At 36.3% G+C, this 26,369-nt stretch overlaps 1 protein-coding gene across 8 annotated transcripts in view; it reads left to right on the plus strand.

Moving 5' to 3' along the window:
- diaph2 (diaphanous-related formin 2) overlaps nucleotides 1–26,369 on the plus strand; it is a 427,538-nt gene that overhangs the window by 4,442 nt on the left and 396,727 nt on the right. For 7 of the 8 annotated variants that reach the window (XM_051860865.1, XM_051860870.1, XM_051860871.1 and 4 more), the window contains exons 3-5: nucleotides 16,510–16,542; nucleotides 18,250–18,426; nucleotides 25,352–25,456. In XM_051860865.1, the coding sequence (XP_051716825.1) occupies nucleotides 16,510–16,542; nucleotides 18,250–18,426; nucleotides 25,352–25,456 (315 nt within the window). The remainder of the gene's footprint in view (nucleotides 1–16,509; nucleotides 16,543–18,249; nucleotides 18,427–25,351; nucleotides 25,457–26,369) is intronic. The other variant, XM_051860869.1, reaches the window with a different exon arrangement.

Raw genomic sequence — 26,369 nt, forward strand, 5'->3', positions numbered from 1 at the left:
GAGAATAACAGTGTAAATAAGTCAGAATGCATGAAATAGCATTACACCCCCCCCCCCCCTTTAATGTTTTTAAAAGAAGCCTCTTATGCTCAGTAAAAACAGTAATATTGTGATTATTATTACAGTTTACAATAACTATTTTCTCTTATATTATATTTTAGAATATTACTTATTCCTCTGATGGGAAAGCTTCATATTATCATGCTAATATGCTGATGTGGTGCTTAAGAAACATTTCTTATTGTTATCAATGTTGAAAGCTGTTGTTACATTTTTTTTTAAAACCGTTCCACCCCCAGGATTCTTATTTGACATAGATTTTTTGTTACGATGCAAAAGTCTGCTGTCGCTTTTGATCAGTTTAATCAATGCATCCTTGCTCAATAAAAGTGTTATTTAAAAAAAAATCTTACTGACCCTAAACTTTTAAATGGTAGTGTAATTATTTCTAGTTATATCAAGCTCCACGAGAACTAATTGTTAATAGGTAGATATTGCTGAGAAATTGCTATTTGCAGAAAAAAATAACTGAGAATCACTGTACTAGTGGATGTTGAGGCTTCCACACACTCAAACTTGGCCCAGCTTTTTCAAGTCAGTCCTTAAAGGATTAGTTCACTTCTGAATGAAAAGAAAAGAATCAAAAAGAAATTAAGGTTTTTGATGAATGAGGTTTTTTTCTAAAAAATTCAAATGTATATGCTTTATAAACACAAACGATCGCCTTTCGAGTGCTTCCGTCTTCCATATTCTTCAAAAAACTTACGCTGTATGTCCTACGCCTTCCATATTCAACTTACGGAATGAACGCGACGCCAGTTCCGTTTTTTCCGTAAGTAGAAGGCGATCATTTGTGTTTATAAAGCATATACATTTGGATTTTTTAGAAAATGACCGATCGTTTTGCTACATAAGACCCTTATTCCTCATCTGGTATCGTTTAAAGCTCTTTGAAGCTGCACTGAAACTGTAATTTTGACCTTCATTCATTCAGTCCATTGACCTTCAGTCCATTGAAGTCCACTATAAGGAGAATAATCCTGGAATGTTTTCATCAAAAACCTTAATTTCTTTTCGACTGAAGAAAAAAAGACATGAACATCTTGGATGACATGGGGGTGAGTAAATTATCAGGAAATTTTCATTCAGAAGTGAACTAATCCTTTAATGCTGATGTCACTCTATCTTACACTAGTGATCTCACTATTGCACATCCTGTTGCTGATTTGGTGCCAGGCATGTTCTCTGTTACCTTTCTGCGCACATAAGACATCGAGAACTTCTGCTATTACACACTAGCTTTTGGCAAAATTAAGGAACTCATGCACCTAAAGTGTGGTGAAGTTTTTGTCTCTATAGCACCCATTATGGTGAATTGCATTTTTTTTTTGTCAGTAGATATATAACAGTAACGGTGGCATATTTGGTTGTAGTTTATTGTATGATTTCTCTGGATAGTAGAGTATTTGGATTATAATGGAGTGTCACAGCTGTCTGTGACAGCTTTAAGCGGGGTAGCACTTCATGACTGGAGGGAAGGTTAATACTTAAAGTTTTTAATGACTGTAAGAGGAGATTCAAAGTGAAAACCTTATATGGCTTACTGTTTTCAGCAAACGTTAAGAAAAATCTCTTAAAAAAATTCTTAAGAGTGCTGACAGTGACAAAGCGTTTATCACAAATTTTCAGGGGGGCTGAGATAAAAGACAGGGTCTAGCAGTAGCAATGTTTATGGTAAATGTTTTTTTTTTTAAACAAAGTTGTCTTGTTAAATTAGAATTATGCACAAATATTTATGCAGTGACCTAAAATAACATTTACAGTAACATACAGCCACAAAGCAACCAGAAGTCATTCTTTGCCAGTGGGAGTTGGCGATTCATTGGCGTAATATTGGCGTTCATTGGGAGTAATAGCATAAATAGTTTTTTTTAATCGATTTGAATGAATGATGCAATGACACGTTCATAAAGACTTCACTTGTTTCATTACCATATGAATCATTGTTTTTGAAAAAATCTCTTGAATGATTAAATGACAACTAAATTTTTTTTGTCACTTGTTTATTTATGTTCATTTATTTATTTATTTAAGAGAGACAAAGCACATTAATTAACATCAGTATAAAATACAAAATGTAAACATACCTTATTATAGCAACATTGCTAATTTAGGGTGTACTCACACTAGGCTCTCTGAACTGTGCTCGAGCGCGTTGGCTAGTGTGATCGCTCCGTACTGTGCCCGGGCGTGGTTCGTTTAGCTGTCCCTGGCCCGCTTGGATGAGGTGGGCCAGAGCATGGTTCAGTTGGGCTCGAGCGCGGTACGCATGCAGTGTGAGCGCTAACTGTGCCAGAGCACGGAACAGCTACTATTTTTGTATGCACTACTGTCATCATTATGATGGCAAACATCTTTTTTACTACTTGGATAGTACACTTTCCAATTAATGTAATTAATTTGAGTGTATTTGGGTTTATAACGGGTCTGATTCTCACCTTATTGATGAACAGAAATTGTAGTTTGCGAGTACAACTTCAAATTCCTCCATTAACGTCAACCTATGTAATAATCTTCTGATACATGCAGCACAATCAGGTGAAAATTGCTGCGCAGCATAAATGATAAATATATTAGGCAGTATCTTAGTGAAAGTGCGTTTCGTCCTGTTTTCTTCCATACAAAAAGTTGCATCGTATATGACGTAAGCATGCTCCAGCCTGGAACGTTAAGTGCAATGTGAGTGTGGGCCAGCAAGGGAGTGGGGAAGGGGGGGACAATTGCACTCAAGCTCAGTTCAAGGCAACCGTACCTAGTGTGAGTACACCCTTACATCCGTAGCCCCCAGGTAAAACAAACAAAGACAGCAGAGAAAATACTATAACAGGCACAACAAGCTCACATCGCGATGCATGAAATATAGGAAAAAATGTAAATATTGAATTGGTTTTAGGGTTTATATGAATGCATCTGTCTTCAGAAAAGTTTCGATGACATTTTCTTTTCCTCTTACCTCTGTATAAAGTAGTGTTTATAAGCACAGCGCTGCTTTGTGTGCAACGATAACCAAGGAAACTGAATTGCTGCCTTCCCATAAGTGCCACCTACTGTCAGAGAGTGAATTTGCATTTTCATTAGGTCTGTCTGCTGTTTTTGTTTTATGTATGTCATGTAGCATAATTTGTCAAAGCTAAAGTCAGACCATTCACTTTTTTTTCTTTAAATTTAAATTATTGGTATCAGACGATAAGTTTTTCTGATTTTTGCCAATGTCATATTCATTTAATATTAATTGTGTACTACTATTATGTAAAATTGGCATTACCTGGGCTTTATTTAAAAAAATATGATTCATAGTGCACAGATTACTAGTTTACCAGATTACTAAGAGTACTGTTGGTTACAGTTACATCCCTTTTTTTAACAGTTTATTTGTGAAAAATACTATAAATATTATGTAAAATATAAATTACATTGCAGAATTTGTCATGCATTTTTTTACTAACTTCTTTATATATATAGAAACAGAATGATATCGGCCAATGCCGATACCGATAGTTTTTCTTAAGGAAAAAAAATATCTCCCAAATGCTGCAAACTATACAGGGAACCCTCTCATTTGGTACACTGTAATATTAGAGGTTAAAATTAACAACAGATCTATTATATTCAGTTGCTATTTATTTTCAGATATAATAATTACACTCAAATAAAAACTGAAATGTTTGTGTACAACTCAGTTGCACATAAGGTAGTTTTTATAAGCTCTTGTCTTCATGGCAGATTTATTCAAACATATAATTAACAGTAAATAAGCTCCTGTCTAGTGTTTTTTATAGCTAACAAAGGAGCTGTGAACACTGGAAAACAGGTAAATGTGATGTTATGTGACATATTGTTCACAAGCTGTTTTATTGACGTCTTTCCATGGTTCAAACACAGACTAAGTGATTACATGACACATGAGACATGATACATTCCGGTAAGTTGCACTGTTTCTTTCAACATACCTTTTGATGTTCATGCATGTTTTTCGAGATATAACTTGTATTAATGTGGAAGAAAAAAACTCATGCTCCGCGCTGCTGCTTACGCTACAGCGATCTGTCACGTCACATTTAAGAGCGTCAAAACGCTACTGTTTGAATTTCATGATAAAATGGACTTACTTACTTATCAGAAGTAACAAACCACAAAGCTCTTTTTGATTATTGGATGGGAAGGCACTACAAATAATGTTTGATGTAGCAAAAAAACACAGACCGGGTGATTCATAGGGTCAAATAGAGCCTGCTTTAACGTTGCTATTTTTTAATTGTTAATGCGTTATTGTCGCGTTAACTAAATTCAACACAGGAGAGGTTTTCTTCACACAACAGTATGAGTTGCAGTCTGAACACGTTTTCCGCACCCTTTTGATTGACAGGATACATTCGGCCCTGATCATCGGCTGTTTTTAAACAACTGTAGTGATAATAATAGCTTTTATATATTTTTTAAACTCTCTATACATTTAAAGATTGTAAAAAGCTGTGACTAGTTATGCGGTCAGCCACCAGTAACGTTGGGGAATGCCTACTAGCGACCAACAGATCTGATGACCTTATTGTAAACTGGCTTAACCATGGGGGTGGACACAATTTATGGGAAACTTATGTGTTGCCAATAGATTTCAGCATTAAATATGTATGTATATTCATTTGAATGAGAGCCATCTCTGGTTTTATGATAAATCTTTCCTAAGCTGGATTAGAGAAAGGTTATAACCCCTTAAGCATACTAAGCATTATCACAGAGTGTTAGATTTCTGTAATGCACTGGGGCTAATCTTTACAGTCAGCACCAGGATCAGACCCAAGAGGAGAGAAAAGAGGCAAGAGGAAGGACTAAAAATGCAGCATTTTTTTTATAGCATTTAGAGAGGAAATGACATCATGGAGCTTCTGTTGATGGCATAAATAAAGACAAACAGTTTTGGCACTTCAAGTTCTGTTCTGTTTTCTAATGCAATGTTGACACACCAAAGTTTGTTATTCTGTTATTTGGTTCTTTTTATGCACTCGACTTTCAGTGTGAAAGAAAATGGGTTTTGAATTTATGGAATAAATTCCTCACTAGTCTTCTGGCTGAGTCTTAGGGTACCAGATGAAGTCATGGAAGTGGAATTCTAACCAGCGCTTTTCCTCAAAAGGCATTCCTAAATACAGACTGAATGGAAGTTTACCTCCATTAAATTCCATTGCAAAATGAATGAAACTCCTAAAATAGAATATAAGCCTGGCTGCTGTTATGTAACATACCGTAATGGAGCACAGATTAGTGCAGGCGATTTGTACAGCATGTCCTTGTGTAGTCGTGCTGTAAGTGACGTATACTGTGTTTGTTGTGAAAGCCAGTGACCCTGAAAACTTAGATCATCTACCTGTGTTTTAATAAGGGAAGAGCTGAATTGGACTGGAGGTGGTGTGGAGACCTTGGCTGTTCATCATTATTCAAAACTGAGGTGTGAATGGGTAGATTAAATGTGTGAAACAGACTTGAATCATCATGAAGACATGTAAAAATCAGTTGTGTGCTGCAGCTGGGTGTATTTGACTCCACATACAATATTAAAAATCAGCTTGGGTGTGTTGAAGTACATGTTGTTCAAATAACCTTAGCTTTTTTTCTCGTGAGAAAAAAACTTATCTGAGGCAGCTGTTGTTAGTTTCCCTAGAACAAATGTAACAACTCACTGTTGGGACTTTGAAAGTTTTTGGCCAATCCGTTCTCCCAGGACAAGTTAAAAATATTGACTGTAGTGTTTGTTTGGCCGTGACTTGTCAAGGTTGTTTAAATTCATCATTAATACTCATGTAATGACTGACAATTTGTATGTGTACAGCACTAAACAAACGATATATCTTGGAACTTGGGCACTTTTATTCCCATGCTGATGTGCGGCAATCAGCTATGTCCAATTGAAGCACTGTTGTTACTGTTACTCTACACTCTTAAAATAAATAAATAAATAAATGCTGGGATAAAAACAGCCCAAGTTGGGTTGAAAATGGACAAACCCAGCCGTTTGGATTGCAATGTTTTAACCCAGTGGTTGGGTTAAATGTTTGCTCAACGTGCTGGGCAGTTTTGTTTAACCCAGCTATTGTTTAAAAATTTCTATATAGCTGGTTTAAATAATAAATGTTTATTGTTTTTCATTAAACTTATTAATTCAGTTTATTTATTAAATATAATAATAAATGTTAATTTCCATCATGTTTTGGGTTCATTTTAAGCAAGCAATACAGTCATTTTTAAACAATAGTTGAGTTAAATAAAAGTACCTAGCAGGTTGGGCAAACATTTAACCACTGGGTTAAAACAACGCAATCGCTGGGTTTGTCCATTTTCAATACAACTTCGGTTGTTTTTTTTTAGAGTGTATTATATTTCTATATTAACTCTACAGAAGATATTTTGTAGCAATATGTTTTTTTTTTTTTTTTAGCATGCAAACAATGGTCATCTTAAATGTTTTCACATGCAGTTCAAGAATAAGTCAGCTTACTGTAAGTGAGAAGCTCACTGTGGTAGATCTGCATTTTGTGGCTAATACAGATGAACGGTCATGAGTTAAAAAGGGACGCTGTGTTCGCAATGTCCACACATAGACATTGTGGCTGCAACATCAGGTTAATATTATCTACCACATAGAACAATATAATATATTGTAGTTTTGTTTGTTTGCAGGTCTGATCGCTCTTGTGAAACTTTTGAGGTTAGCATTGCACAAGCACGTATATAGATTGGGGATCAAAAGTCTGAGACAATGCTTTTAAAGTCTGAGGAAATGATTCTGTTTATTATTATTTTATTTCTTTTATTTACAAATTATATTATCTGCATGATTTGAGTGAAAAATTAATATGCACTTTGGATGTCTTAGTGGTTTATTTTTCTTAATTTAATAACTTCATAAGTTTGTAAAACAAACTGATAATCATGTGATGCAGTATTATTTTATTATTATTTATATAGTATATTTATATATTTATTAATATTTTGAATTGGCTTATATTTTTATATTTAGTTTTAATTTTAGTAATTTTAGGTGCTTTTGTCATAATTCATTTTTAAAAATATTTTTAATTTAGATTTAATTTGTTTTAGTTTAGTTTTAGTTATTTTTAGTACTTAAACTTATTTCTTTCAGTTAGTCAAGTCAACATTTTTAATTTATTTATTTATTTAAATTAGAATCCCAGATTTTTTAATGCTGTTCCACTTTTGAACCCCAATATAAATGGTTTGAGTTTGAGGGGGTTTGTGGGGCATCTCAGAGAAACCTACAGGAAATGGAACACATGTTGAGTGTCTCATTGCTCACAGGAAGTGAAGAAGGGAAGTGCTTTAGTTACACGGGGGGAAGCACAGCCTAATGATTCTGACATCATCTTTCAAAAAATCTTTCTGGCAAGTTTCCAGCACTCTCTTCACAATGCTTACATTGTCACATGACATGAGGTGGCCATACATATCAGTTGAATTAGAGCTCAGAATACTTAATGTTGTCATTTCTGAGGGGGTTCTCTGTCTTGAATCAATCACATGGGATGACTGTCCAAAGAAAGCTGTTCACACCAACATGTTTCAGAGAAACATAAACATTGGCTCAGTTTTCCTGAAATAACCAACACACCAAAGACTATTCCCATGTTAAGGCAAGAGAGATCTTGGAATGGGTTGTTTGATGAGGGCCCCTCCAGAATTTTGAAGTCATCACTCATTCCTTCATTGTGCTGCACAAAGGCAAATTCCCTGAAAATTCGATTCTGGTTTATATGGTTTTTTATTTATTTATTTATTTATTATTATTATTATTTTTTTTAAAGATGCTAGCATGTTCATGTCATAGTAAATGAGTCTGTTTGTTGCATGTTGAGAACAGTGCAGCTTTGTTTGGGGTCTGTTCATAAGGGCATCTCGGAGCATATACAGATTTAGTCCTCAATGATGGTTGTGAGCTGAATTAAGACAGGTGTCAAACAACCATTTCTTGGTATACAGTAGTCTGTTAGTGTTTAAATCTTACATCTTTAAAGTTAACATGAAAACAAAATTGACTGTTTTTTGTATGCTGTTAATGCGTATTATTGGTTATGATCAATTCACTGTTGCACTCTATTGTAATTGAAGAAAAAAAGTTTTTGATGATTTTTAATGGATTAATAACATGCTCTGCCTTTGAATCAACCTTCCTATTCCGACGATGTCACCAATGCTTTTTTTGTAAACTCCTCATCTCCAACCAGTAGGCTCAATTTTCGTATAACTTTTTACTTGTTTTTTGTTTTTGATAAAATCAAGTCCTGTCTTGTTGTATTTATTTGTATTTATTCCCCCCCCCCCCCCCCCCCCCAAAACAAGATTTGGATATCTTGTTTTACTTGGAAATCAGTTTATGGAATTAAAATGGGTTGTGAGGACTGTTTAATTTTGGCTTTAAATTGTGAAATAGCACAAGACGTGTGTGTGTGTGTGTGTGTGTGTGTGTGTGTGTGAATTCCGAAGGAAGAGATGAAGCATCATTTTTTTGAGGTTAAGGACTACATCTTGAAACTCTGATCAGTCCATTAGCAAACTGAACTCAAGCTCACTCTTCTTGGTCAAGAGGAAAGATCAAATACCTCAGTTTAACTTGCTGTTTTGTGTCAAGAATTTAATGTAGACTAAAAGGATTATTGTTCATTTAATGGTAATTATATTAACACTGAATATGATTACCTTCCTCCCACATGTATAATTATTTGTGCGTTCATCAAACTGCACTTGCCCTAGGTTAATGGTAGGTTTTATTTTTATTGTGTGGACTTCCCAAAGGAACAGTGGGTTTTTTTTTTTTTTTTTTTTTTTAATAAATGTGTATGTTTGAGGTTACATTGTCAGTAGAGTCTCTCATGAGATTTGTTGCTTGGTTTAAAAGGTTCATTGTACTACAAACTATGCAATAGTTAGTGATTTGCACAAAAATTGTTGACAAGTTCTTGTGACACAAAAAGCGTGACCTTGGTTGGCCGTGTGATGTGGTGAGAGGACAGCTCGGCACATAATAAAGTCTTTGTTTCAGTAGCAAAGTTATCATTCATCTCTAGAGTCTATTCAGCTTTAGTCAATCTGCACATTTCTAAATTAAAACTAAGCTCAAGCCACAAGGCACACCAGAAACAATTACATTATCTGCAATGATGAAACCCGTTAAACTGCGTTGACATCAGTTACTAGAAATTGCAATCTTTTTGTCTTGAATTCAGGGATATCCAGGACAAAGTCTAGTGTACTGTATCTCGCAAGCCATGATTAATGTCAGAGTTCAGGGTTTCCTTAAACTGGGGTTCATGAGCGAACTGGGGTTTGTGAGTTGAAAAAGCTAATAATTACTTTAAAAATGTCAAATTTAATGTAAATAAATTATTTTAAAATGCAAAATCAAACTACAACACTATTTTATGTTTACCAGCATAAAATCTCTGGGGGGTACTTCAAGTAAATATTTTAGATGAGGGATTCAGCTGACAAAAAAATTAGGGAATCCCTATTCTAGTGAAAATAAATACACGTCAGAAGTTTGAACACACTCCATTCTATTTTCAACATTCTAGAATTGTAGTAAAGCCATTAAATCAATGAAATAATACAAATATTAAAATGAAAGTATGGATATTATGTAGTGACCAAAAATTATATTTTAGCTTCTTCATAGTCAGCTTTTGTCTAGATATGCAAACTAAGCCCCTCAGAGAGCAAGCCAAAAGAGTCTGAGGCTTGGTGTTTTGGTAGCATCTTCCTCTGACATTGACATCACTGTTCATAAGATAAATCTAGTTACATGTATAATGCATGGTACTTTTTGTTTTTTGTCCGTTATGGAGTTTGTCAGGTCTCAGATGTGGCTATGAACTATTGTTGTACAAAGTATAAAGATTCCTTCAAAAAGTTCTACTTTTTTCTTTATGCTCCTTAGTTTGGAAAAAAAAAAAAAAAAAAAATGCATAGTTTGGAGTGACCTGAGGGTATATACCGACAGACTTTTCATTTTTGGGTGAAATATTCTTTTAAACTTTCATATCAAAAGGTTTCTCAGATCTTGAGAAACAAATTCAGTCCAAGTGCATCCAAACTTTTGACTGAACATGAGTGTTTTTTTTTTTTTTTAGAGAATCTAGAGCTAACTGCTTATCTTGACTATGAATGCATGATTTTATATTATGCATAGAAACTCAGTGGATATTGGTTTTGATGACTTTCTGTTCTTATAGATTGTTTTCTAATCTATACAGAGGGGATTTCTAATCCCCCCCCCCCCCCCGATTTGTATAACCAGACTACATGCAATGGTGAAGTGAATTGTAAAGCCTGAGATGAGCAGCAGTATAGAAAAAGACATGGACAGGGTTGAGGGAAAACAGGGAGGAGACCGAAAAGTGAAAGTAACTTTTGGGAGTGGCTGAGTGCACATTATTTTACATGTATCTCCACCGTTTTACATGTGGTTCACCACCGTTGACATCACTGTTCCTTCTCCTGAAGTGAAAGAGTTGACACAGGCTCCCTCTCTGTTTGGGGGAGAACCACAGAAAGCCAAACACCGGAAAGAGCTTAAGTCTTGTATATTATTAGACAGATTACATCTGCAGGCCCTGCCTTATCTGGCTACACTCAGATAAGCCATGGATTGAAAATGAAGTCAAAAGAGTCGGCCACCCCTTCTGCTGAATGTTCCCACTTTGCCTCATTGCAAAAATGATGATGTACTTTACAGTCACATACATTGATATATGAGGCCTGCTGCAGTATCTCTGCAGAGATGGCAAACAGGCATATCTGGCATCATCCCAGACTCCCCAGCAGGGCTGTTGTAGCGCCAGCTTCTACAAACTATGTGTTGTGCTGTTTTCCCATGGAAAATTGATGGCTGTTTGTCAGTTTGATATTGGCTAATATGAGTTGCAGATAACATCACAGCTGAATGTGCATTTCGGCATGTTAATGTCAATGTTTAAAGCAAGGCAGATTTAATTATAGTTGTTTTCCGTGGCCATTTTCACTCAAGTGAGCTCTCAGTACAGGAATATTACACATTAGTACACATCAGCCTTGGTTGTGCATCTAATGTAAATTAATGAATAAAAGCTTTGACTTGAAAACTCATTTTTTCAAGCTGAAGTAGTAAGCTTGTGTATTATACAGACAGGTAGAAATGTATTATTATTTGCACCAATAAGCACCAATAAGCCGATAATTATTATGACTGATAATTGATAAATGACCAATGTTGTATATACAATATTTATAAATTGTATAATATTATTTTTACAATTTATACATATTCATATTATTAAAATAAATGAAAAATAAAACGTTCTGGAACAAAGCTAAAATCAAAAGCTACAAGTGAATGTAGGCATCACAACATTGTAATTTACAGTATAAACAATGGATAATTATTTTGAGATTTGCTAATATATGTCTAATATGGAATTATACAAATTTAAAAACTATCAGCTGATAACTCATGTGATGGCGATATATTGTACACACTACAGGTAAGGTGGTGTTTCTTAGTGGCAACAGCAATTTGATGTTCAGTAAATAATTAAATTTATCATTTATAATAGTCAGATGGCATATTTAATTTGAAATTAATTAAATGATCTTGTCAGGGATGGATGCACAGTCCTTTCACCAGGTTGAATGGTGTAGTTTTGGCACAAGTTTGTATGTTATGTTTATTAAATTGTCATCAATCTTTAAATCATTTTGCATTTATTTACAAAATGATTCAACATAATTTGTGCCGTGTTGCTGATCCTTTGTCTTTATAAGTGATTTATTCATTTGGCATGTACCATAACCACCCCTTTGTACTATTACCATTGTCTATCTTCCCATCAGTCTATTGTTTGGCATCCTGTTGGCCTGTAGTCTCACTCTCTGGGCAAATACAACCAACAATCAGTGTTGATTCTAGTAGGGTAGTGGTCAAAGCTTTTTTGAGCACTCCATAGTACAAGAACAGTGCTGATATTTAATCTAGAATTTTCTGGGCTTTACTGTACTGCAGGATTATCTGCATCACCAAGGTTTATGACCAGTTAGTAAGCCATTATTTTTAATATCTCATTCTAGCTGTGTGAAATCTATCCTGATATTTGTGAATGTCTATTAGAGGGCTTGACACTCTCTTTCCAGCTCTGTTTAATTAAAACATCCCCGTGTGAACAGTGTGAAGGAGAGGAGTTGTTGGCCGCTGAATGCTCCATTCTCGAGACGAAGTGACTGCAAGTTGCCAAGAGCTGTTAGGTTCAAGCGATCCATTGTTTGACTACAATTAAGACCAATTAAAATAACCTGATTTCCCAGAAAGCATTTGCAACAGATTTTTGTTGCTATCCTCGTCCTCTCTGGTTGTTTTCCCAATGTAAGAATGGCCAACAAAGCAGATGGTGTCAGCTAGAAGCTACTTTCTCCTTTCAAAAATTTTGGACATGTTTCTAAGGCCGTTCAATGCCTTTAATGGCTTTTGTAAAACATTGATTGACCAACTCTATGTTTTGATTTGTGTGTGCCACCTAGTGGAGGAACACATAATAGCACCATTTGCACTTCTACTGTCAAGTAATCCATATATTTAGGGCTCTCTAACCAAAACGAGGGTGTTTTCTTCTCTCAAGTGTTTCCAATTAGCTAACTTAAGAGTTTACTTAGGTCAACACATTACAGAACTACTTAGGCCTGTGCAACTGCAATTTATGTCGCTGTTTATGTAGGTGCTGGGGGCTGCATTAATTACGCTATTGTGGGGGTTTGGGAGTTTTCTGTAATGAATAAAGCTTTATTTTGATAAAGAATTTAATAAAGTTCTGTTGCCCTGAAGGAGTGTCGTTAAATCATAATGCAATATTTGGCCCTGTTGACTGTCTGATGTGTTGTCGAGCTGCAATATTAATGACCAGCCCTAGAGTCAAAACACAATTATGCAAAGTTGTTAAATGGTTTTTAATTAGATTTGAAGATTTTAATTACTTTCAATAACAAATGCACATCCGTGTTATACAGGGCCTTACACTATGAAGCCACTTCAGGCAGTTGGATCTGTAATACAATAATCCCTGTACAGTCATTATTATTTTAACAATATCTTTCCATGAAAGTCTTTGCTGACAAGTTTGGTTTGGGCTTTAAACCGACCTCTTTATGACCCTTTTAAGGCACTAAACATTCTTTGTTAATAAAGGTTAGTGTATTTTAATAGATGATCCACTCCCTTGACACACCTCCAGATCAAACCTTCCATCGCATCCCAACTGTTGCAAAAGCCGTGTGCAGCCTGCAGCCCTGGGGCAGTGCTATAATGGCTGTGTAAACGCAGGACCGGGGGGCTGAGAGATTAACAGTAGAGCTAGGAAACCTGCGGGAAGTTCTGCTTTATGGCAGCTTCTCCGCAGAGCTCTGCTCGTTAACACTCATCTTGCTCTGCATGGCATATGGAGACCCATCTCTCCCCCTCCGTGCTCCATCTCATAAACGGCTATCCCTGCTGTAGCCAAAAAGATAAAGCACATCTGTTAGGCAGTGAGTGAAGGCAAGGAGGAGAAGTGTTTTGTTTTTTGTGTGTTTTTGAGGTCAATACAGTCTGAATGATCAGGTTTAAAAATGTATCTAATGGGTTGCTTCATGAAGAGCAGAACTCACGGTGAGATTTAGCACTCCCTGCTGCATAGACCAGCACGTGTTGAATTTTGGATGCTGATAACCAGCGTGGGATGGCAATGTTTTGGTGTCACTGTCAACTTGATTGATTAGCTCAACCAGCAAGACTACTTTGGTCCACCATCTTTACCAGAAAAGCCGCAGTACTATTTTCTTTTTAATGTTTTAAAGAAAACTCTGCACTAGCTCGTTCTTTTCTAAATGAATCAATGTATATCTAAGTGAATAAACATTAATAAGCAGTTGAGGCAATAAAGGGATAGTTCACACAAAAAGGAAAATTGTCATCATTTACTTACCCTTCTGTGGAACACAAAAATATATTTGGGAAAATTGTCTGTGTATTTTCACAAAAATGATAGGTTCTCCAAAATATAATATTTTGTGTCTGAAGAAGAAAAAGTTGTAAAATTGTACAGGTTTTGAATGACATAAGGGTGAGTAAGAATTTTCATTTGGCTGAACTATCCCATAAACATTTTTGTTTTTTAAAGGGTTTGTTCACCCAAAAATGAAAATGATGTCATTTATTACTCACCCTCATGTCGTTCTACACCCGTAAGACCTTCGTTCATCTTCAGGACACAAATTAAGATATTTCTGATGAAATACGGGTGTAGAACGACACGAGGGTGAGTAATAAATGACATTATTTTCATTTTATCAACATCAATATGTGAGGTTAAAATTTACAGGAGCGTATAAGAGAAAGGGTATATTTTATGTGGTGTGACTGGTCATCCATCTCTGAATTTAATCACCTTTGTGCCTTCTCTAGTTTGTTTTTAATGGTCTTGCAGTGTGACGAATGAATTTAAGTACCAATATTCCATGTAGTCCTTCAGATAATATTAAATCCTGCATGCATAGTGATTATAAAAGAATTAGCGAAATGCTGCTTAGAATTGTTTTGATAATGAACAGCAAGAAGAATATTCTGGTTTAGCTGGTTGGTAAAAGCTGGTCGATCTTTAGTTTGGAAAGTCAATCTTTTCAGCAGGGCTCACTAACTATATCACTAACTATATTTAGCCTACATGCATCTTAGTAATCCATCTCATAGCTCAAATGAAAAGCTTTTTAAAACAATAGCTATTTTTTTTTAAATAAATAAAATAAAAGCAACAAAATGGCATACTGCCAGTATGTCAGAAAACCAAATATGACAGTAATGCACTGGGATGCCATGCTGAATTGTCTTAACTTCTTTAGTCAGCTCAGCTGACACGGGTCACTTTATCTGACAGTCCAATGTAAATCTATTTTTTTTTTTTTTTTTTTTTTAATATACATGTTTTTAAGGTTTTTATATTTATATATTTTACAGATTTTAATCATATATTAGTGTTTAGGGTGCAAGCAAACATTATTTTGGAATCTGCAATCGTATTAAATATTTGGATTGATGTAAATTTGTGTAAATGGGTCAATGAGATGACGTGATAATTCAATCATGATCGATTACAGTGAATCTAACCAATCTATTGCACTGAAGTCTATTCCAGTTTCTACGTTCTGAATGTGATATCATGTGATTTATTCTGTTTTTGATAAATTTACTACTTTTACTTCAATAGAGACTGTTGACTAAAACACTCATATTTTTATTTTATTTTTATATATAATTGAAAAAAAAAAAATCTACTATTCAGCATATTCCGTCATTATTAATGTTGTCAGGTAGCACAACTGATATTCATCAGGAGGTGCAACCATTATTAACCATAAATTCTTGATTTAAATCAACAAATAATAGGCCAAAGTGAACAAATGGCTGAAAACCAGATTGTGAGTAGTTAATGTATTGTATGCATTTACTGGTAAAGTTGTATGATTAATTTTAAGTCTTTTAAAGGGAAAATCGGATGTAAAAGATACTAAATACCTGGCCACTAGAATGCAATAATCATAAATTAATATTAATAAAATACACAACCACAAAATAATAATGTGGCATTGTAGATGTTGTAAAGGTTACTTTGCTAAGATTTCATTATAAATAAAATTAGGAATATATATATTTTCAAATATTTGGTTGTACCACCTGACAAAAAAAAAGAATTTAAACACTTTGAAATGTTAATTAACAATTAAAACTTGTTTAAACTCAAAAATATGCATTCTGTTAATTTTGAAAAGATTAAAAAAGAACTTTTTTGAGGCTTTATTTATCATCGACCCAAATGTATTCAGTCATTCTATTAGTCAGATTGTTCATCTTGAGGAAAGAACGCATGGAGCTAAAAGAAGAGCGACTAGGACCAAAGATCCTTGGCAAGCTTTTGCTATTTCCTCTAATCATTTTTCTCCGAGCGGTCCGTCTCCATTTCTTGTATTGTCTCTGCTGTGACACAGGGCAGAATGTGTCTGTTTATAGTTAGTCTTGCTCATTAAAGCGTTATTTCTGCTCTTTTACTTTTGAAAGCCGGTTGATGTGAAGCGATATATTTAAAAGAATTCATCTTCATTAGTCCTGCTGTCATGTAAACAAATACTTGTTTATGATGTAAATGAAAGGACTCCAATACATGTAACAGAGTTTAGTTTATGTCTGTTTAAATTATTTAAGTTACTCATGCAGATTTATAGCAGCAGCGGGTTTGACTCCCCATGCTGCAGTTGGTTGTTTGCTTATGATCTCATAAGTTGTTTTTGCATAAATCTGTCATTTATTGCATGTGGTTATGGGTTCTCCCTTGCACAAAGACACAGCAGTGTTTTCATTTGCCCTCACTTGTTGTCCCTTCCCTTCAACAGAACATACACATAAAAACATTGGCTGATGACATGGTAAGGTGTCTGTTTCTTTTATTTTGTGTGTCTTTCTTTTTCTCTTATGTTTTTGTTCTTTTTCTCATCTTCACCACGACTCGGCATTGTTAAAGTGAAGTGATCGACAGAGAGAGATCAAAGACAAAAGGCAAAGCAAAACTGTTTTTTTTTATCACCCTGTCATCAGGTCTGTCATTATCAATCAGTCTAAAGTTCACTCCAGGTCAGCAAGCTGGAGTTCAAGCAGACACATGGCAACTTGATGCAATCATTCATGATAAGTTGCCAGACCTTGTCTTCAGTTTGACTTTGGTCTCTCCTTGAACACTTGCATTTTACAACAGAGTGTGTTTGATTCTTTTATTTCATTCGTTTTTTATTTCATCCATATATGCATGTTCCCTCTGTGTTTTCAATGACAGACTAACAGTGACTGGTGCATGGTTTGATTTCACTCTCTCTGAGCCAGTAACCCATGACTGGAACGCTGGCAGAAGCCGCTCGCATCTCTTTCTAATTAGATAGAAACCTAAAACACGTCATAGTCACGTCTTGCTGTCTAATGTAGTTCAGAATGCTGTGTGTGACATTGTCTCTGTATTCATTATGAATGTAAAGTGAACATGAACAAGTGGAAAGATGACACAGGTAGTATCAGCCCTGTGCTTTTAAATGTACAGCTTGGAAAGGTGAAGTAACGAGAGCAGGTGAGTCAAATGTGAAGCCTTGAACTTCAAACCTTATTTTAAAACTTTCTAATAAGTAACCAAATAATTTTGTATTAACTTAAAAAGACCCCCATGAAATCAAAAGGAGGAGTTTTGTGGTTTTTAGTCTGGTTATTAGCTTTAAGGCCATTTATTTGCTAGTGTACTCTCAAATGTTGAAAAAATAATTGAATAAAAAATACAGTAAAAACTGTATTGTTTAATATTACAATTTAAATTAACTGTTTCCTATTTTAATACATTCTAAATGCAATTTATTCCTGTTATTGCAAAGCTTTGGTGCTGAGGAAATTCTCCTTTTCCTACTTCTCTTTCTCCTTCTCCTCCTCCTCCTCCTCCTCCCCCTCCTCCAATGTTGAAAACAGTTGTGGAAACCATGATACTTTTTTTCAGGATTTTTTGATTTAATAGAAAGTTGAAAAGAACAAAATTACTTTGAAATAAAAATACTTTACAAAAATGTCTTTACTGTCACTTTTAATCAATTTAATGCATTCTTTCTGAATTATTATTTCTTTATATAAAAAAAGACCCCACATTTTTGAACAGTAGTGTACCTATATGCATTTCATATTTACATGATCTCCTCTAGGGAAAACTGAACAACAATAATGGTGACTGTTGCACTTGCTGTCAAATGCTGTCAAATGACAATGTTCTTCACCTACAACCAACCAGGGGTGCGTTTCCCAAAGCGAACTATGGTCGCAAGTTCCGTCGCTACCAATAGAGTTCAATGGGACTTACGACCATAGTTGGCTAACGATGCTTTCGGGAAACGGACCCCAGCATAGTTAAAGCCTAGTACCCATTAATATGCCTCTCCTAAACTTCCTATTTAAATAGGAAATACATTCAACAGAGGACAGAAAACCGCACTGAGGGGATTTCACATGGTCATAAAAGTTATTCAGAAGGCATTTCCGCTGTTAGGTATATGTGCTGTTTATTTGTTCTGATATGCACAAATTATTTACTTAGTTATTTGTCTCTCCAGCGTGACAGAATCACCAGTTTTCGAAAGCAAGGCACGAAGAAGGAGAAGCCTCTTATCCAGCACCCCACAGACCCCATCTCCACCCAGACCGAGCTGCCTGTGCCCCAGCCTTTCTTCGACGAGCGCTCCATGAACCTGTCAGAGAAAGAGATCGTTGACTTGTTTGAGAAGATGATGGTGAGTTTGTTTTCTCACCCTGTGATCTGCACTGTGCCTCAGGCGCTGTATGACCTCAGACGACCTATATCACTGATACATATCAAAGCGTAGAGCTCATGTTAAGGGTGTCAATTAGGCTATCAAACCTAGTTTTCTCTGTGACATTTTACCTCTCACACACTTTGCCAGCAATATAAAAGCTAAAGTTTAAAACTAGGTTGTTGTTCATCTAAGTTGCTCAAATCAACTTTTTAGTTGCTTTTTAATTTATTTTTTGTCTAAGCATTTAAGATAGCCCTTGTGGATAATAAGCATGCTTAATTAAGTTGAATACACATTAAATCTTATTAAGTATCTTTTTCAAAAAACTGCCCTTGCAGCTAATATAATATTGAATAATACACTTCAGTGTATTTGAAGAGAGTACACTTTCATGACTGTGTTTCTGCAGTTCGGAGATAGTACAGTTGTAATACTGCCAAATTTAGGCCTGGTTTCACAGACAGGGCTTAGATTAAGCCAGAATTATGCCTTAGTTCAATTAGGACATTTAAGTACCTTTTATAAATGTGCCTTAGAGAAAAAAAAAAATCATTACTGGTGTGCATCTTGAGACAAAACAATGACAAAAACAACAACTTTCAGTTAAAACAGTTAAAACATGCATATTAGTCTGGGACTTGGCTTAACCCTTGTTTGTGAAACCGGGTGAAGAAGTTTTACTTTAAAGTACATTTTAAATCATAATATTTAATAATCAGTTATACTGCCTATTTTGATGTTACTAAAGTGCAAATAAAGTACGTACGTTATCGTGTTAATTTTTTATTCAATGTTACTTTTAACGTTTATAGAAAATGCAAAAGAGACTAATAGGTCATATGCCTAGCAATAAATATTCAATTAACGTGTCCACCAAAGACTTTTTAGCCAGCTGAAAAAATGCCTGGTGCTCTTCGGAAAACAGCCAGCTAGGGTGCTTTGGAGGAGCAGCGTTTTTCCAGCTGATACGCTTTGGTTGATATGATATCCAAGACAGTAAAGTGCTACTAGTATCTCATTTTGAGGAATATTACTGAATATAAAAATGCAGTAACCATCAATATTAACTTCTCCATTGTTGTTTAGTCGTTGTACAAGTAGGATGTTTGGTTGGTGTAGAATTTGTCCCGCCCCTCCTCCACAGTGGTCGGACGGCTGGGTAAAAAGTGACAGCGACGAGTGCTGCGTTGGGTAACAAAGTTGAACTCATGAAATATTATGGTACATAGACATCCAAAGGCAGTGTCATGCCTAAAAGAGCACACAACTTTTGAATGTTTTAGGCACCGTTTACATGTTGTAGGTAGCAGGTGTTAATTCCTTTCATACCAAATAACGGTCTCTTTCATGCTTGAACAAACAATAACACACAGAATTATGCCAAAATGCATGTTTTGACGAGTATCCTCATAAGAGCAGGCTTAAATGAGTTAAATAACATCTTAAAAGACCTTAAAGAGTTTAGAAAACTAGATGCGTCAGATTTTATGCAGTGAAGACTGTAGTGTTTGATAACTTTATTCACTTTCTGTATATTTCCTACCTGCTAGACAGGTAGGAATGCCACAGGTAAATATGCCGTTTATTACATAATGGGTTTATGTGAAGATTGTTTTAGGTGTACTTAATTTAAAAATGTAATTAAAAAGCCAAATAAATGTTGAAATTGATAGCTTTCAGTTATACTGTAATGTTGAATGTCAATAATTAATGTTTTAAAAAAATCTATTTCATAGAGACATCAGTACCTTTATTAGTATCAGTGACACTGGCCTTCATTCATAAAAAGATGCTATTAAACAAATATTTAAATTATACTGTCTTTAAACACGGCAAATATTAAAAATAAAAGGATTACAATGTAAAAGATTATTATTGTGTGCATAAAGATAAAATGCTTTGGTGGAATCCGGCTTGTCCCGTAGATGGTCTGCTCTCACGCTTTAACCTCGTGCTTTTAAAGGGAAAGGGAGATGAGACTCTGATTGGTTTATTGCACGTTACGCCCAAAACACACCGATTACTCATTAGGAGAACAGGGACAACCATTTTAGACCATGCGCCTGGCGTGCCGACCAGCAACTAGCAAAAGTGGATTTGGACACGCCCTAAGTGCGCTTGCGCCGTGTGCTTTAGACCATGCGCTTAGATTGTTAAAATAGAGCCTCTTATCTTTCCTCATCTCTCTTCTGCTGTCAATCACAAGTGGAGAATGGGACTTGAGAGGTTTATGCTCTCTGCCGACAGGTTGCATTAACTCAGCGTTGGCTTGGCTTGACACTTGTTCGTTTTCCCCTCTGGGAGAGAATATACATTAGCTACCATGCTTTTATATGCATGACTCATCTGGCTAATTCTGTCATGAAGTGTGATATGTTGACAGCTGTCAATAGAGCATCCGCCACATAGGATAGAACAAGCTACTGTTATAGATGGGGAGAAGCAGTGCATTATTGTCTAAACAGTTTTATTTTACTCACAGTGAGGGCTGAATGCAATCTTCACCCTACCTGTGAAGTTCCTGCTCTGTTTATCTGTACAGAGACACACATCTCTTCAATCCCCAAGACACCAAAATCGACAGGCCTGCTGCATACACAGGCCTCAATTGAACTCGCGCTTGTTTTGGCCTAGACAAGTCAAATAACAAAATCTGGCTGTAGAACAATGGAAGGATTATTTCCCAGACAGAGCTCTCCCCAACCTGTGTCAGTCACAGCAGGGTCTGTCTGTGATGCTTTTTTATTATTTGACCGTTTCTGTGGATTCATTGTCTGTAGATGGAAAACTGCCAATTTTGCAGCACCTGAGCAGAACGGCTTTTCAGTGCCCATTTTATGTACTCTAAACTGCCTTCTAGGCTCGACTGTGAATTGTACACCTCATTAGGTAGATACCACACTGATAATTGACCTGTACTTGCTTCAAAGACAAAAGATTACTGGATTCCCCACAATCAAAATTCTTTGATTTTTCCATTTATGGGGGGAAATGGACTGCTTAACGTGTGGTGGTCAACAGCTCGGTTTTGTTCTGTGTGATGCTTGCAGTGATATTCCATTGATATTTCTTTTTGCTTTCTAGTTGGTATAACAGAGACAATCAAAGTTAAATTACATATACTTGAAATAGTATGGTTTGCTGGCCAATGTGATTTTTTTTTTCTCTCTCTTTTTAAGGAAACATTTAGTAATAGTAATTCAAATTCAAAGGTTTGGGATAAAAACAGTAATATTGTGAAACATTATTACAGTTTAAAATAATGTTTTTATATTCATTTTAAAATTTATTCCTGTTATGGCAAAGCTTCAAAGCTTAAGTAACATTTCTTATTATCAATGTTGAAAACAGTTGTGCAGCTTATTTTTTTCAAACCTTGATACATTTTTTCAGGGTTCCTTGATGAATCGAAAGTTCAAAAGAACAGCTTTTATTTGAATTATTTGAATTTTTATTTGAAAAAAAAATCTTTTTTTTGTGACAATGTGAATGTTTTTGTCATTTTTGATCAATTACGTCAAATGTATCCTTGCTAAATAAAAGCATTCATTAAAAAAAAACAAAAAAAACTTTTAAACGCTACAATATATTGTAATTTTTTTTCTCTTTGTGGAACAGAAAACAAGAAATTGAAGGGTTTTTTTTATGTATGTAAGGCTCAAAAAGGACAAAATGAAGTCTGTATTTTTTTTTAAGTGATAAATGGACAAAATTTAGGTCATCATTAATAAAAATTGTTCTGTGCTGTAGCTTAAAAAAATATTGCACATTTCGACACACTGCGTCAGGTTTGACATCAAACATTGGTTCTCTTGTTTTTTCGGGACTAAATATCTTTGACATCATATGGTATTTATATCTGAATTATGGTCTAGAGGGAATCAATTCGTGGACTTGTAGAGTGAGTAAAATTATTTTAATGTGACGGCAGAACATATAGCTGAACAGCGTCCCCAAGTGTCTAATTTTGCATTCACCCTTACTTTCCATTGATGTTATTGAACTTAGGAGGATAGTGTGGTCTTAGAGCTTTAAAATGTAAGACCTATGCCTGTCTTCCTCCTTTTTTCAAATGTATTGTGCAAGCGTGGCCTGTCATATGTAGAACTGAGTCATGCAGCACATTTTCTGTAATCGCCTTGCATTCTCTGACATGGTGGGCTATAATCAGTTTTGTTCATTTGTTTCAAATGTTTGTGCCAATCTTTCATCTGCCAGAGACACTTGGCCTTCCATATTTCTTCATTGCGTTAGTAACTGCCTGTCACTCACATAACCTCTCAATTGCTGTTTTTGTTCTCCAGATAGCGGAATATTAAACCTAGGCTTCAATTTGCTGCTTGACAAGCCAGGCAGGTTTACAGGTTACACGAAACGGAATTGGCTTTTTTTGCATTGAAAGCATAATAATCATAACGAAGCAATTGAGGGAAAATGCTTTGCTCTTTCAGCTGCCATTGACATTGAGATTATAGATCAGCTAGTCTGTTGGTCTCCATATAGAAAAGATTCATGAGCCACAAAAGTAAAGCACATCCAATCTAATATATGAAACTGTGGGAGATCTGTCAGACTCACGTTTCCCTCCGTGGCGCACACAGATATCGATTCACATAATCAGTGTTAAGGCTAAATTTGAGGTCATTCTTCAATATACAAACTTGAAAGTATTGACCAAATGCAAATAAATCCCCCCCCCCCCACTCACACACAAACTCACACACAAACTCACACACAAACACTCTCACACTTTAATGCCGCTGGGCAGATCTCTGAGATTGCAGTGCAGCGAATGGCTCGATGGAAGAAAAATAAGGATGCACTAATGTGGTTGGTCATCAAAGGGCTCTGGTAAACAGAGGAGCTCTTCGACAAATGAAAGCCCCATCTCTTTGATGAACAGGGTCAGTGGCCATGGCACTAAGCATATGATATGCTCGCCTTAATGTGTGCACGACGAGAGAGAGAGAGCCAGTGTCGCCTGTCCTTGCCATTGTGCGTGCATGCGCGCAGCTGGACCCAAGGCCTGATAAAAATGCACAGCGGTAAATCCTTTCATGAGCCGGGTGACGGCATGTTAAGACACGGGTGAGGGCTCTTAACGTGCCTCTCGTGCTGAGAAACAGCACTGGCAGGATGTGACATGCCAGATCCTCCAGTTTGCATCATCATTCAGTCAACCACTGCTAGTCCTCCTGCACCATTAATATTAAGATAGAGAGAGAGGCGCCTTGTCTGAAGAAGGACTCTAGGATTGATGAGGTCAGACTGTTACCCCTGCAGATGCAATACCCCCCCCCCCCCCCCCCCCCAAACTACTCTTCATCCTCCCTCTCCAAACTATACTCTGGCAGCATTCAGTCAACTCACTCAGATGCCATTTCTCTATTTTTTTAATGTCTAACAGTCTTGGGGGACGTCCAACATGCTTTTGCCTTCTGTTGCATGTTCTTCAGTTATTTAGCAAATGTAGCCAGATGCACTTAAATATCAGTGGCAGGATAATTGTGTCAATCCTGTTCCGAGATTGAAGGAGAAATAGCTTCTCCTTGAACTTCGCTGGATTCTCAAAAGTACATTTGGCTTATTTTGATGTATGGCACTTTAACTAATAAGTGTTCTTCCGGCTGTCCTTACTTTCCTAAGCAGATTGCTTCGATTTTGGAGAATTCCTCAGAATCCTGCTGCAAAATAACCCAATTGACCAAGATCAAACATGAAAAATTATGCCTTTGTTCCTCCAGGAGACTTGGCCACTCTCCACAACATTTTAAAGTGAAAGACAGATCTACTGATTTCCATTTCCCTGGAACCCTGGAACCCCTTCTCGGTGCCCTTGGGGGATCAAACTGTCAATCCTTACACACTATATTCTTTTAGTTTTAATGGTCTGTATTGGTAATTGCATTGTTTCTGTGGATGACGTTACGAAGTTTCCCCAGCACTGAGATTAATAGAGCTTCAAGTTAAGAGTATGAAGCAACTGGTCTCACATTGCAGCTGAAGAGGGAAAAAAAGGTACTTATTTATACCTTTGCATTAGCACATCCGGATGCTTTCGTAAAAGGATTCAATTATGCCAGCCCTGGCCTTTGATTTAATAATTCTAAGCTTTGAGGACATAATTAATCATGATGGGTAAATCATGCTGGAGAGCGGGAACTGGATTAAGGAGCCAATTAAGATGCCACATCAACAGGGCTCACTGATTCATTAAAGGCCTTGTTTTACGTGAGGGGAAAGGAGAGACACAGTGGTTTGATTTAAAACTGTTGAAATGTTCATCTTTGAAAAGATGTCCTTCCCTTTATCATTAATTTAATGGATGTGCTGTTAGCAACATGTAGCAAACACCCAGAGTCAGATTTCAAAATTGACATCTCCCTCTCTTTTAAAATAAGTGTTAGATTCAATTAAAAAAAAAAAAAGCTTAATGAAAAGATGTACAAGTATCTTTGAAATCAACAACCCTCACCCTTTCCTCCTTGAGTATTGTCATTGTCATTTTTTCTTCTTTGTGGACACCCACACATTCATTGGTTTCGTTTGAAAGCAAAGAACACACAGTCCCTTTTGTCTTCACCAGAGGGCAGCATGGTTCCATATAAATGCGTCCTGGGTGTATTTCAGGAGAAAGACTCTTTGTTGCACATATGACATCTCCTTGACTTGTCATGGAATTGATAAACATATATCAAGGATTCAGCACTCAATCTAACCTTGGTTCTATAGGACAGTGTCCTTACTGTGATGACGAATGTGCAGTGAGAACAAATTTCAGATTTAAATTATTTTAAAATATATTACATTTATTTTTTAATGTTTATTTAGTTTATTAATTTAATATAGTCAATATTTATTGTAATATATATATAATATATATATTTTTATGTGTCTACAGGAGGACATGAACCTGAATGAAGAGCGCAAGGCCCCCCTGCGAGGAAAGGACCTGAGCACCAAACGGGAGATGGTGGTCCAGTACATTTCTGCCACGGCCAAATCTGTAAGTGCACCACGACACTGGGGCGGTCGGTCTTAGAAAGAGAGAGAAACAGACAGAGGAGAGAGTGGGGATGAACCACATGACGAGACACTACGGAATAATGAGCTTAACCTGATCTGCTTTCTGCCTCTCTTACTAAAGCCCCAAATCTTTGATTGCCGCCTCCTTTAGCTCTTTTATTTATTATTTATTCTGATTTATTTATTTTGTATTTTTCCCGTCTCACCTTTTTTTTTTTTTTTTCCTGGGTGCTTATCAGGCTGCTTTTGTTGTATTGCACTTTCCAAAAGCTTCATATTGCCGGGGATCAAGTTTTCATTAGAATTTGGTACGCATCACTGTCTCTGCTCGGTAAGCTGAAACATGGCTCTTTCATCACCGTAGATGAATAAAGGCTGGAACGCCACTGCCTCACGGGGTAATCCAAGGCTTTTGGGGCGAATTCTCTTCATTCCCTTTATGAAGTAGTTCCTGCCGAGGTTACACTCCACATAAACACCACGTTCCCCTCACTCGCTCCGTAGGCGGCTCCTCTGGCCAGCCTTCAGCGTCCGTTTTCATTAGCTTTCCTCTCGGCTATGATAATTAACCAGCATTATTAATAATGATGATAATCAGAGATGATTGAATTTTGCAGCAGGCTCATTGTCAGCCCTGTGAGCCTCACATATTAGTATTGTAGTCTCAAAGTAGGAAGGGGAGAGGGGGTTTCTATCTCTGTGCACCCCTGTAGCCCCCTCAGCACCACCAGAGGCACTCACCAGCAGCATGTCACTGTGGAAGCTGAATACAGCGCTCTGACAAGCAAGGAGGAGGTTGGGAACGTGTGCTCTCCATTCTAGGGAAGAGATGTGCTTTTATGTGATAAGAGATGTTTAACACAGGCACAACACACTTTTCCCTGTAATGCTCA

Source organism: Ctenopharyngodon idella, chromosome 14 (assembly GCF_019924925.1).
Source record: "Ctenopharyngodon idella isolate HZGC_01 chromosome 14, HZGC01, whole genome shotgun sequence".
In the NCBI taxonomy this organism is placed as follows: Eukaryota; Metazoa; Chordata; class Actinopteri; order Cypriniformes; family Xenocyprididae; genus Ctenopharyngodon; species Ctenopharyngodon idella.